The 12670-nt window shown below is 37.7% G+C and overlaps 1 protein-coding gene across 1 annotated transcript in view; it reads right to left on the bottom strand.

The window, feature by feature from the left end:
• Window positions 1-12670, bottom strand: part of LOC145771114 (VWFA and cache domain-containing protein 1-like) — a 35474-nt gene that overhangs the window by 20670 nt on the left and 2134 nt on the right. Inside the window, exons 3-9 of the mRNA XM_082582853.1 lie at window positions 12067-12225; window positions 9863-10065; window positions 9232-9391; window positions 7999-8140; window positions 7598-7663; window positions 6512-6655; window positions 334-383 (exon numbers count right to left, since the gene is read on the bottom strand). Of these exons, the coding sequence (XP_082438979.1) occupies window positions 334-383; window positions 6512-6655; window positions 7598-7663; window positions 7999-8140; window positions 9232-9391; window positions 9863-10065; window positions 12067-12225 (924 nt within the window). The remainder of the gene's footprint in view (window positions 1-333; window positions 384-6511; window positions 6656-7597; window positions 7664-7998; window positions 8141-9231; window positions 9392-9862; window positions 10066-12066; window positions 12226-12670) is intronic.

Raw genomic sequence — 12670 nt, 5'->3', positions numbered from 1 at the left:
CCATATCTAGAAAGCTAAAGTTCCATATCCCTGTTCCATATCGACAGAGAACTGACGATGAACTAGCAAGTGCGAAATATATTTTCTGTTACATCTACTGACTACTGATCCCTGTTACCTTAGAAATTGAGGTTTTAGCTAATGTAGTAGGCTAACTTTGATAATAAGTAGCCTACCAAGTACTGGCGTCGAATTACTTTCAAAAGCAAGTACCCAGCACGGCACTGGTAAAGGATTACTTGGAAAGTTCCAATGCCTACTTTTAATTTTTTGTTCGTTTTGGTCATTTAACAATGCATGTAGTTTACTGTACCTTACTTTGGCATAACCTACCTTGGACAGGTCTGGGTTGAACGTTGCAATATCTTTCAATATGGTGAAATCTGCAACATACGGCACATAAAACAAAACTGTGAGTTAACGATTAAAAGTAAGAAATTCTACTGCAAATAACCATGTAGCCTAAGCTATGTGGATAGAATTACATTTAGCGTGCGCTTGTGTTAAATTTTCTTTCAAATCTGATTCCGTACATCGCTGGTTCAATCACATTGGGTTCATATTCAGTTGTGAGTTTCGGTATATTTTAACAAGTGGCGATTGTTTAAATTATTTGCTACCAAGACAGCAAATTCGTCATTTTTACATTAATTCAACGTTTGCAAACGTTGAATTAATGTAAAAATGATGGAATTTGCTGTCTGGGTAGTAACTTAAGTTAAGAAAAACGTTTAGGAGAAACATCTTTATCAAATCAGAATACAGAAATTCCACACTGGGCAATAGGGTGGGCCGTTTTTGACTTTTTTCGAAATTCAAAAACGGCTAGTCACAAAAAGTGGCACATGCATGAAAAAATTACGTGTGCAAAATTTCATCAGTTTGGGGGTGCATCTTCTGCCCCCGCAGGGGGGGTCAAACTTTCAATTTTTTGAAAAAAGAGGGAAATTTCACTTTCCGTTTTAACATAATTTTTTTTATAATTTTTCTACTGGCTAGTTATAAATTGGAAGTGGGATGTACCCAGAACTTTCCTATGTAAAGGCATGTTCGAAGCTTAAGGTTTACTGCCCCCGCATCGACGACCAAAATACTGAATTTTCACCAATTTGAAATGCTATTTTGTCATTGCTCAATAAACAAACTTGTCGCAAAAGGGCGAGATGGTGTTAACGCTACGCTCATTTATGTTCTGTCCATTAAGTTTGCAGGATGATACGAATGAGGTACGAACATCAGTACCTATTTATGATAAAGAGTTACAAAAAAAAAGAATAATCTTTTGAAGTCAAATTCTAGAGGTGGGCCTAAATTTCAGCAAAATTTGGACCAAATGAAAGAATCTGCAAAGCAAAAATATTTGAAATCAGTTGTTGTAGCCTAAGTGTTCCAATTTTCTGCACTGTACTTGCCCGCAGGAAAATCGTGTCCCAGTTACAGAACAACAGTTCCTTCTTGATCAAAGAACAACTCACATAATAGTGATTGATAAACATGATAAATCGGCCACAAAATCTAATTTTAAACGTTTTCCGAGGAGAGTCGCAAGATCAGAGCAATTCCGTTCTTTACGTGAAGACACAGGAGCAGGCACAAGTAGCGCTTTGGTTAAAACACCTTTAACTTCTTATTCAAGCTCAGAAACTTTGTCATCCCAAAAGAACGCTGCGAAGATTTTGATTATCAACCCAGTTTTGCCTCGGAAAACCCCAGAAAAAGCAAGGTTACTTCCAGTTTAGTAGTATTTGTTGAATCATGCGATCGTACTGGTATTTCACATAGGTCTGCAGCACTTATTGCTTCATCATTTCTACAAGATGCGGGAGTTGTCAATCAGTCATAGATAAAAGCAAAGTGAGAAGAGCGAGAAAAGAAATGAGGTTTACAACTCAAATGGAAAGTAGGCCTATCATGTGCATAAATTTGCAAAGCATATATTTTGATGGCCGAAAAGATTAAACCATCAAACAAGATGAAATTAGTGGGCAACTTCGAAAACGTTTCGCAGTTGAGGAGCACATTACTTTACTTGAGGAGCCAAGTTCTCATTTCATTGGTCATTTTACTGCAGCCAACGGATCTAGTGCGTCAATAGCTACCGGGATTCTTGAATATCTTGGATCCAATAAAATTAGCTACGATAATGTAATGGCAATTGGATGCGATGGAACCGCAATAAACACAGGTCAAAAAGGCGTCGTGATAAAGCTCCTGAAAGATCATTTCCAAAAGCCACTTCAATGGTTAATATGCCTACTTCATAGTAATAAATTGCCTCTTAGGCATCTTATAAAAGATATGGAAATACTAGCAGACCTGATGGCTTCACTGGGCCCATTATAAAGCAGCTAGCCACTGTCACACAACTAGATGTTGTATAATATAAAGCAGTTCCGGCACCAGAGATTGAAATTGATGAAAATGACCTCAGCACTGACTAAAAATATCTTTTACACATGCACAGAACAGTGAAAAGTGGAGATAGGCCTATATCAATTCATTTCGCATATAGGAGTCCAGGTATGATGAACCACTCAAGATGGTTGAACACTAGGGTGGATCGAAAAACCCAAAATTTTTATTTTTCTAAGCTAGTATGTGAAAAAGGTGCGAAATACCCATAATAACATACATGCAAATTTTTGTTTGGTTTTGACAATTTTTTGATCGCCCCCCGCAAGGTTTTAATTTCCCTAATATCGGGTTGGAGAAAGTCTCCCGCAAAATTGGTCAAATGCATAAATACTGTGTGACTCACTTATGCGCTTTATGATGTCATAATAAGCGACTTGTGTTCAAACAGATAGGCTACAATTGACCGTTTTATCACCATTGCTAAAATACTTGGTTGGGTATCAACAATTAGCTGATGTAGCATTTGATTCTTCAAAAGAATTCTAGATACAAAAGAAGCTTTATAGTAGAATTATTGGAATTTGCTTGCACTGCAGGTTCCACAAAGTTTAATAAAAGTTATATGCGCTTCTTACAGATTAAAAGGCAGTTTACTTAGACTAGTATGGGTAACTCTTCTGGGCGATGGCCTAGTTTTATTATTACTTGGTACTCCCTTCATCAATCTTCACCATTCAGTTTGACTGCACTGGTGAATGTAGCATTGATCTGGCGATGCGAAATCCAGGATGCTTGAATCACTCAGACACTCACGATGGCTGACTACAGCTAATTAATAGAACCCTTAGATTATATGTCAGCGATAAAAATCCGTATGGGAGACGACAAGCATTGGTTATGTTCATTATCCGTGTTTATGCTCCAATGTGGTTCACAATAAAATCACATTCATCTTGCAAAGATGGAGCTAGACACATTCACCAAATGATAACCACATCACGATATCTTTGTCAGAAACACAAGAAAATTATCGACCCAGTTATGCAACGCAACTCATGCTTTGCTCATCCGGAAAATATAGGCCTAACTTTGGCTATAATAACTTACCATCGACCACATATTCGAGAACTAGGCCTGCGTGGAGTGATGAAAGCTAGAGCTGCAAAACCCAGGGAAAAAATACAAAAATTTAAAGTTCCCTCAAAGCTTAATTTTGATGCAGTGAAATACTTCGAATTGATTAACTGGACAGATCTTCCTATCACGGAGCCTCCTGTAATTAAAACAATGACGGATGCTGAGCTCCTGCAATTCATCATGATAGATGTGACTCCCACTGTATTTTTTCCCGAATTTCCATGTCACACGCAGGCTGTTAAAAGGCTCGTGCAAGCTGGTTACCGATGCATCTAAAGCAGTTTGTGGACCGACATATCGAGACGGCTTCATTTGTGCCCGAATTGCTTCTCGTCAGTTAATGCCAACATTTGAGTCTAAACGTAACTTTACTCACTTCAACTTGTAACTGTTTGTAATATTGCTTGCAGTCTTTGTATGCATGAGCGCATAAATTAATAGGAAGTGACTTTGCCAATGGGCCACCTGTCAAATCAGTCATACAAAGTTTAAGCTTGTGAGTCTATACTCGGCCATCTGATGGTGATGGTTAATAGGCGTTTACCTGTTGGAACCGCGGGTGGTCCATCAGCCAAGTCACTTTAAAATTAATATGCTGAAAGAGGGTGAAGTCAAAACTCTTAAGTACACATATTTTCATTGTATTTGAACCTTATATTAGAACCTTTTGCCATGTCTGCAAAGCGAGTTAAAATCGAAAAAAAATTTGCCATGCAGTTCTTGTATGTATAAGTGCCTAAATTTGTATGTCGCGGGGGGAGATCAAAAACTTGTTCAAACCTCTTCAATTTTTTACATTGTGTTATGGTGATATATTGGCAACTTTTGCCATATCTAGCTAATCAAAATTGAGAAAAAATTTTTTTTTTGCCATTTTTGATCCACCCTATTGAACACAGCCAATAGAATTCTACGTTTATATGTTGCATCTAACGCGTCAGCTGTATTGGTGGAAGTAGTTGAATGCGTTTCGCTGTTAGCAGCATGATCGTTGCTTACTTCACAGTGTAGATTCAAACGATCTGTTATAGCCTGATGCTGCGGGTTCTTTTTGGCAATATCTGATGCTGCGGGTTCTTTTTGGCATGACTAGGGAACTGTGTTCCGAAAGCTAGTGTAATTTGATATTGCCAAAAAGAACCCGCAGCATCAGGCTATAACAGATCGCTTGAATCTACACTGTGAAGTATTGGTGGAACTTGTGGATAGGCTACATTATGAATGTTTACATTCCAGTATGGTTTGCCATTAAAAAGGAAAGCAATTTCATTAATGGCCAAAAACATTTCTTTAAAATTCTACACTCTGCTCAGAAGCTATCGAATAAAGCTCGCAATATCCTCAACAAAGTAATATAGAAGAATGCGTTTTATGCCCATCCTGAAAACATTTTGATTGCAATCATATGTTATACCAAAGAGTATGTAAGGGAACTAGGATGGAGAAGAATTTTCAATTCAAGGATATTATCATCTCACAGCACTCGTCAGCAAAAATTCACCCCGTCAATATTGCAGTTCAGTTCCGAACGTTACTTTGAGATGATAGACTAGCAAAATATTTCAGTTACGGAACCCCCCAGCGATGCGTGGTTTTGACAGCAATGTGATAAAAGAGCACATCGAAACAAAGATGCCTTCACAACAGTTGTTTTCTACGTTTTCTCTGCCACACACAACAGATGCTCATCACATGTGGTGGACAGCCTTAAAAGAGATGGGTAGCCTACATCAAAGCAATATTACAATCAAGGAAAAAGAATTCTTAGGTTCCAGCCGAAACAAGATTTTATGATCCATTAGACTTCAGCCAGAACTAAATTTGAGCAATAATCTGGGAAACTGGCTAAAAGACCTTGTTGTTTGTTGTATTTTTGACACAAATTCGATTTTTTTTGTTAACACAAGTTCTTTTTTATCGTTACATTGCTGTCAAACAAAGTTTACTCTTGTATGTGGTTCTGCAGTAGCCTTATCAAGTAAACGTTTAATGGTTTGTAAATGACAAATTTGTGTAAACAAGATCATGATAACAATTCACGTGGAACTGTACAGTACATTCCATTTACGGAACCTGCAGATCATATTGCTTTTATTCTGAAGTAAATTATAGGTTGCGTTTTATAGCTGCAACTGATCAAACGTAGGCTACTATTGCTTTTAATTTAAGCAAGACTACGTCTTATAGTTTTTCAGTTTGTATCATCCTACAAAGTTAATGGACAGAACATAAATGAGCGTAGGCCTACAGCGTTAACACCATCTCGCCCTTTTGCGACAAGTTTGTTTATTGAGCAATGACAAAATAGCATTTCAAATTGGTGAAAATTCAGCATTTTGGTCGTCGATGCGGGGGCAGTAAACCTTAAGCTTCGAACATGCCTTTACATAGGAAAGTTCTGGGTACATCCCACTTCCAATTTATAACTAGCCAGTAGAAAAATTATAAAAAAAATTATGTTAAAACGGAAAGTGAAATTTCCCTCTTTTTTTCAAAAAATTGAAAGTTTGATCCCCCTGCGGGGGCAGAAGATGCACCCCCAAACTGATGAAATTTTGCACACGTAATTTTTTCATGCATGTGCCACTTTTTGTGACTAGCCGTTTTTGAATTTCGAAAAAAAGTCAAAAACGGCCCACCCTACTGGGCAATACAGCCTAAACAATGCTACAGCAGATATTGCTTATAAGTGATAGCCTATTGTTGTAGTAGCCAGTTTTTGTGAAACAAGCCTACATGATTGTGGCGAATCTCAAACAGCGCAGCACTTCATAAATCAATGTCCTTTGTTTCGACCTGCAGAGCATGTGGATTTTATAAACCCTGATATGAAAGCATTGCACTGGTTGCAGCAATTGGGAGATGTTCCTGAAGTGCTGCCTCGTAAGCAAGAAGAAGATAAAGAAGGTTGTGATAGTAAATTATTTTTGACTAAACTTTCAATTTTATTTTTGACTGATTTGGAAATCTCTTTCCACGTCTTCGATCCATACGGTTAGAAAGCTACAACTTCCTTTACCTGCATTCCCAAGTCCGTATGTCATTATAACAACTGAATTGTTTACACGTCCGCTGGCTGCCTGGAGGTTTTGAAAAATTGACTTTCTGCTATCCTCAGGGGCACCATCAGATAGAAAAAGCATTACACGAAAGACCGTTTCATCTGAAAATTCCACACATCAAAGTAGCCTGCTGACATATAACATTAATGGTAGCTCGTGGCATATAACGTTAAAAATAATAAGCATAATTTATATAACGCTATTTCATCATTGTTATTTGCACACTGCCACCTGATAAGTTCATTTTTTACACCAAAATATGTGATTTTTCTAAAGTCAGCTTGCAGGTACCGCCCTTTTCCTAGCTTCTTTATTTCGTCAGTAGCCTATGTTTCAAAGATAGTCGGCAGCAGTGGCCGAGTGGTTAGCGCGTTGGGCTCGCAGTCGAGAGCCTGCATGTTCGACTCTAGCCACCTGCACTTGCTGTTGTTTCTCTGCGCAAGAAACTTTACGATAATTGCCTCTACCCAGTGATCGATTTCGAGTAATGGGTAGTACCAAATTTAAGTCATAAGTAGAGTAGACAACCGGAAACAGACATTGCCGTCGACTGCAGCGTGTCGGAAGGCGTACACCGATGCATAGCGCTCAAGTCCGCTTTCTCGCAATGCAGGATAAAGACATGAAAAAACAAAACAAACAAACATATCAGAGATTTCAGGGGAACCACCATTTTGTTACTTGATGTGTGTCCTGATTGTACTAAAAGATGAATATCATTAGGCTATATCCCAGCAGGTGACTTATCTCACTATATTGAATTTTGTAGGCTACCAGATAAATCTGCATCGCAAAATCATCCATCAATTTTATAGAGCAGCACATAACAGTGACGCAGGTAGAGAGAAAATTTTAGAGGAAAAAAGCAGCTTTTGAGGGATCAAACGTCATTTAACATGAACGTTGTAATATTATTAAAACGTATTTTTCGAGGGGAGGTGGAAAAGTAAAGTTGGGGAGAAGTGATTCTCTCCAAGCGCTCTTGTAGCTACGTCTCTAGCATAAAATAAATTTTAAATGGATATAGCCTACAGTTCTGATACCTGGATCGTAGTCGCGTTGAAAAAAATCAAAACCTCTTTCCAAAGCTCTTCCGTAAAATGTTCCTCCTTTAAAAATAAAATAAGCGCTATAAAAAAAATTGTTTTTACTGGTCTCCAAAAACCATCGCTAACATTTATTTTACAGTAAGCACTACACTAAATATAGCTATGCTTATTTTGTAAAAAATAGAAACAAAAACAGATGTTATAATCTATATGTCATCGGATTAATGAGATATTTGTTCTACGTCAGCAAAGGATGATGTTCAGCCTGCTATATCCTATATATAGCAAATCAAATCACTCTTCCAAGTTTACTCATGTTTTAAAAACTATCAGCTATATGCATTATGTGTAATTTTAAATAACACTGCTTCAACAGATACATTCCATATACTTACCACTTGGAACAATGCTGTTTATAAATCTTTCAATTTCTTGTTTGTTTCTAATAATCGCTCTGGCCAACTTTGCAGAACAAAACCTGTTGTCACCCACCCTTGACAGGATTTGTGGTTGTTCGGAAAATGCAATTGCCGCAAACTGAGAACAATATATAACTAAAACAATAAAAATTCAAAATTATTGATGGATATTTCCATGTGTATGTGCACTTTGTGCAGCAGCTTGTAACAGTGAAATAAATATTCGATTTACTGGTAAAATGTCATTTACTAAAGGAAAAAAAGCAAATCCTACTTGGATCTTCCTTTGAGTAGGCTATGTTTTCTCACTCACAATCATAGACATTTGACACATCCGGAATTCAATCTCACAAACAATGTAAGCGCTCAGTAATTGCCATTGGATTTTCTCAAGAAGGATTTTCTCAAAAGAAATGCTTTTTGGATCCAAATGAATAAAAAAAGCCCATTTGCTGATAATAGCCTGTGAGGTTATACTGTATTACTGTATAAGTCTAGCCATGGCTACCTAAAGATAGGCCGCATCTCCAGGTGGCCATGGTCTAGCCTACCATACTCCGCTTTCATTGACGATACGTTTTTAGTTTTCAGCAGCTTGTTTACTTGTTCTGATAGATATAAACAATATGATATAACACTCTTGATGCCGCATATAATGTTTTATTTAGAAGACGTAGTTGGCTTGCTTAACCCAATGAAACACGCGTATTGAGGGTACATTCATTTGCGTACGCAGGATTTAGTTCCGGGATGAAGGAGGCACTTGATAAAATTTGAAATTTTTTAAACAAGTATTTTTTTATAGCCAAATGCCACTTTATCAGTTTTTTATTTATTTTTAATTGGCTTACAAATCATTGTAGCCTATCGTCTTACTTGAGATTGAGTAGGGGGAGTGGGCAATCGATTTACTATTTGCTTGGGCTATAACAACATTGTTAATTGCTTTAACAGTGATAATCATGTTGAATGATGTTTGCCCCTCCAGGAGTTACTTTTGTCCCCCCAACATTTTCTTTCTAGTTACGCCACTGTCAAGAATATAGTTTGCACTGTGGTTGTAGCGCTATATACATGCTGTTAATATTATCATTAGGCCTACACTCCACTGCACAACTGCATATGACAAAGGTTTGTCTATCAAACAATCATACAATCAATACCATCACTCTATCCGTGAAAAACTTCTTTTTCTCAAAAGTATCAAACCTTATCTTCCGTATCAAGGTTGTAGATCACTGATCTTGAAGCAAGTTTGGTGAAATCCATTAGCGATTCGCCGTTGAACAAAGCATGCATGGAACTGCTTTTATCGAAGACTATAACAACTTGCATTGGCGTGGGCAATAGAGAGTGGGATCGCCATGCACTGGAAAAATAATTTAAACATGTGATGACTGAAGTTGTCACAACGGCTTTATCAACACGTTTTGTTTTATTCGTTTTTTTTTTTGTCCAAGATAACTGGCTGAAAGAGCTGTTTTAACCTCTGATGGCAAGTTCTTTAGATCTGATTATGTTAGGATCTTGATAATGTTTGAAGTTGCGGGGAATTTTTTAAATCCGGGCCCCTTAAATATTCCGGACCCTGGTCCAAAAGTACCACCTAGACCCTCCTGTCAACGCCCCTGCCGGCTTGGTGTAGTTTTGTAGGCCTATTTGGTAAAGAGGAATGCCAGTGTAGTTGTCTAAGCTTTTTGCTATAGCCCACAAAATATAACCTACTTAAATTAAACGTAGCTATCAAAAAAATGTAAAAATAACAATAATAGCACTGGATTTTGAAACATGTTAGGCTATATAGCAGGCTGCCATACACATCAGCTCCTACAGTCCATACTTTAATTCATCATTGATAGATCCACAACGAGCTAAGAAGCTGTTAGGAAAAACCCAAGAATGCTGCTCGTTGGCTGCAAATTCTTGATGTTTGATATCAGGCATCTCTTGGAAATTTTTGAGAGCAGCTTCTTCAAAAAACGACGAAGCAAGTTGCTGAAGAGGGCGGTTGGACGTAATTCTACAGATTTTCGTGGCGTCCACCTGTAAATCATTGAAGCCAAGCAATCAAATACAGCAATATTTTAGAATTGTAAACAAACGTAGCAGAGCAATGATAATCCCTGGTCAACACAATTTTTGGTGCAGCAAAGATAAGAGGGGTTTTGGGGATTCGAGAGTCAGGAATCCGAAAATGAGGTCCGTTTTCCGAATTAAATCTTTTTTTCACTGCTGTCATCACATGTTAACATGTGACGGCTGCAGTGGAAAAAAAACAGATTTTTGTTGTTTTGTTTGTCGTATCCAGGCATACATCTGGTGGTTGAAAGTTTAGATTAAGTGGACGAGAAGGCAAGGAAGCCAATCTTCATGTCCACCTTCAGGCATACCCTTAAGTATCCTGCCAAAGACATAGCTGCATGCTCATGAGCGGTGTCGAACCGGCGCCCTTTCGATTTCGGACCTCATTTTGAAACTCATAGTGACCCAAACTTGCCCTAAAAACCATCTTTTCATTCATGCACCAGAAAGTTGGTTTCAAATTGTTGATCTGTGTAACATGTCGTTGAATAAAACGATATTTTTAAAGTGCTTGCAGCGTGCTAGAAGTGTATCTAACTCAACTTTACCAAATGAAAGAAAAATGGGTTTACTGGTAAAGAAGTTCATACTTCGAATGCAGAAAAATAAGTAGTCATCTGTTTAACAAAAATTAACATCTATAATATATGAAAGTAGGCTAATTTGTATCTGTACTCTACTTGAAAAAGTGCTAAAACATTCCAACGTGCTTATTTTTTTTTGTGCAGAATTTCGATCAATATAACACAATCATATACAGACTACCGTACAGAGGTCACAAAAGGTAAACAATGACAGTTTAAAACTAAATAGATTAAAAAATGGTGATGTGAATGCCCATTGCCCACCTGCGTTACTTTCCTGTATGTGATTTTTTTTTTTGGGCATAATTAACTTTGCAGAGTTGTTATCTAAGTTAGTGTTGTCGTTTATGTTATATGAAATATCAGTGGCAAGTAAGCTATTTTGATTGTAGCTATTAGAGGTGTACAGAGTCAGGTTTTCTGGACTCCTGCTCCACTCTGAAGTCTATGACTCCAAAGTCTACTCCTGCTTCAAATATGTTGAAAATATTAGCTCCAAACTCCATTCCGACTTCAAACGCAAATCATAAACCATAATTCCATAATTTAGATTTTTTATTCAAACGTCGGCTATAGCCTACTTTTCCCATCCCCTGTCATGAAGAGAAAGGCATAGTTTGAAATGAAAGAATTAATTATTGCTGGAAAAATAAAAGCATAGAAATTCACAAAAATAAAAATTGCCCCAAGTAGGCTACATGTTTGTACGCAAAAATATCAACTGGCAAAAAAAATCAGACTCTGGCTTCTGATTTTGTAAAGAATTTCAGACCAGTTCCACCAGGGCCGGATTTAGCTGATGGGAGGCCCGGAGCACTTTTAGATCGGGGGGGCCCCGCGCAAAAAAAAATTTTGCGCCTATGGCGCGAAAAACCACATCTACGTCTACAGTAGCATTAATCCAGCACTGCACAAACATTTTGCAGAAGCTTCAAAGGCTGAAAGAAAAAAATAATAATAACATAAAATCACATTTTTTCCACGTAGGGTGCCCTTTAAAAGTCGGGGGGCCCAGGGCACCTGCTCCCTCTGCCTCCCTCCTAAATCCGGGCCTGAGTTCTACTCCGACTCCGGCTAAAACCCAAAACTCCGGCTCCTGTGCACCTCTGGTAGCTATACAGCGGGTGAGTGCATTAAAGAACTCCCAAACTTAAGGTCAATTTTTTTCTAACAGTACTTTCTTGAAATATGCCTGAAACCAAATTGTAGCCTACTATTGTTGTAAGCTATCGTCAGCACACTTATATCAATATCATACAATAAGCTTTTAACAATCAGTGCTGTTCCAGCTTCGAAACAAAAATATTTTGAAATACCCTATTTCGTGTCCATAAAAAATTTTGGTTTTGTAATGCCTGACTAGCATTCACTCTCATACATTTCTTTGGAATCTTGGGTCAAATTTGAATTGTCTGGACTGACAGCAATCCTCCGCTATGTCCGGTCCATTGTTGGTGTACGTGTCCACTACTCCTTGCTGTAGTCGATCAATCACAGTAGTGGCGTCCATGAATCTTGCCTCAAGCAAAGCAAGCAACTAAAATGTTAGAACAAATCTAGTTGTGGTTTCTTAATCTAAGTTATTTAACTCGACAGAAATTTTCTGGGAAAAAATGAGCAATGACTTGGGATACGTTGAGCAATTTCAGCAAGTTGAAGCTTTTCCTTGTCTGTCTATTTTTATATTTGCGAGGTGATAGCTTACTTTAAAACATAACACTTATGTAAAGTTACGTAAAATTTATAAAATAGCCTGAATGTTTTCGGGGCTTAATTTTAAAATTCTCCAGTTATAAAATCTAGGTTTGGATCCAGTAGATTTCTGCAAAAGCTTTAACTGTGGTTGAACTTATATTGTTGTGTGACTAGCTGCCTAAACTGCAGTTTGCGTTTGGTGATTGGACAAGTACGCCTAGTGGTTGGAAAATGTATGTAGGCTACCGGTAACCAAGGTTTTCCGAATGCTACCAATCTGAAATATG

Source organism: Aplidium turbinatum, chromosome 5, assembly GCF_918807975.1.
Source record: "Aplidium turbinatum chromosome 5, kaAplTurb1.1, whole genome shotgun sequence".
Lineage (NCBI taxonomy): Eukaryota > Metazoa > Chordata > Ascidiacea > Aplousobranchia > Polyclinidae > Aplidium > Aplidium turbinatum.
This window is presented reverse-complemented; position numbering and strand designations above follow the sequence as displayed.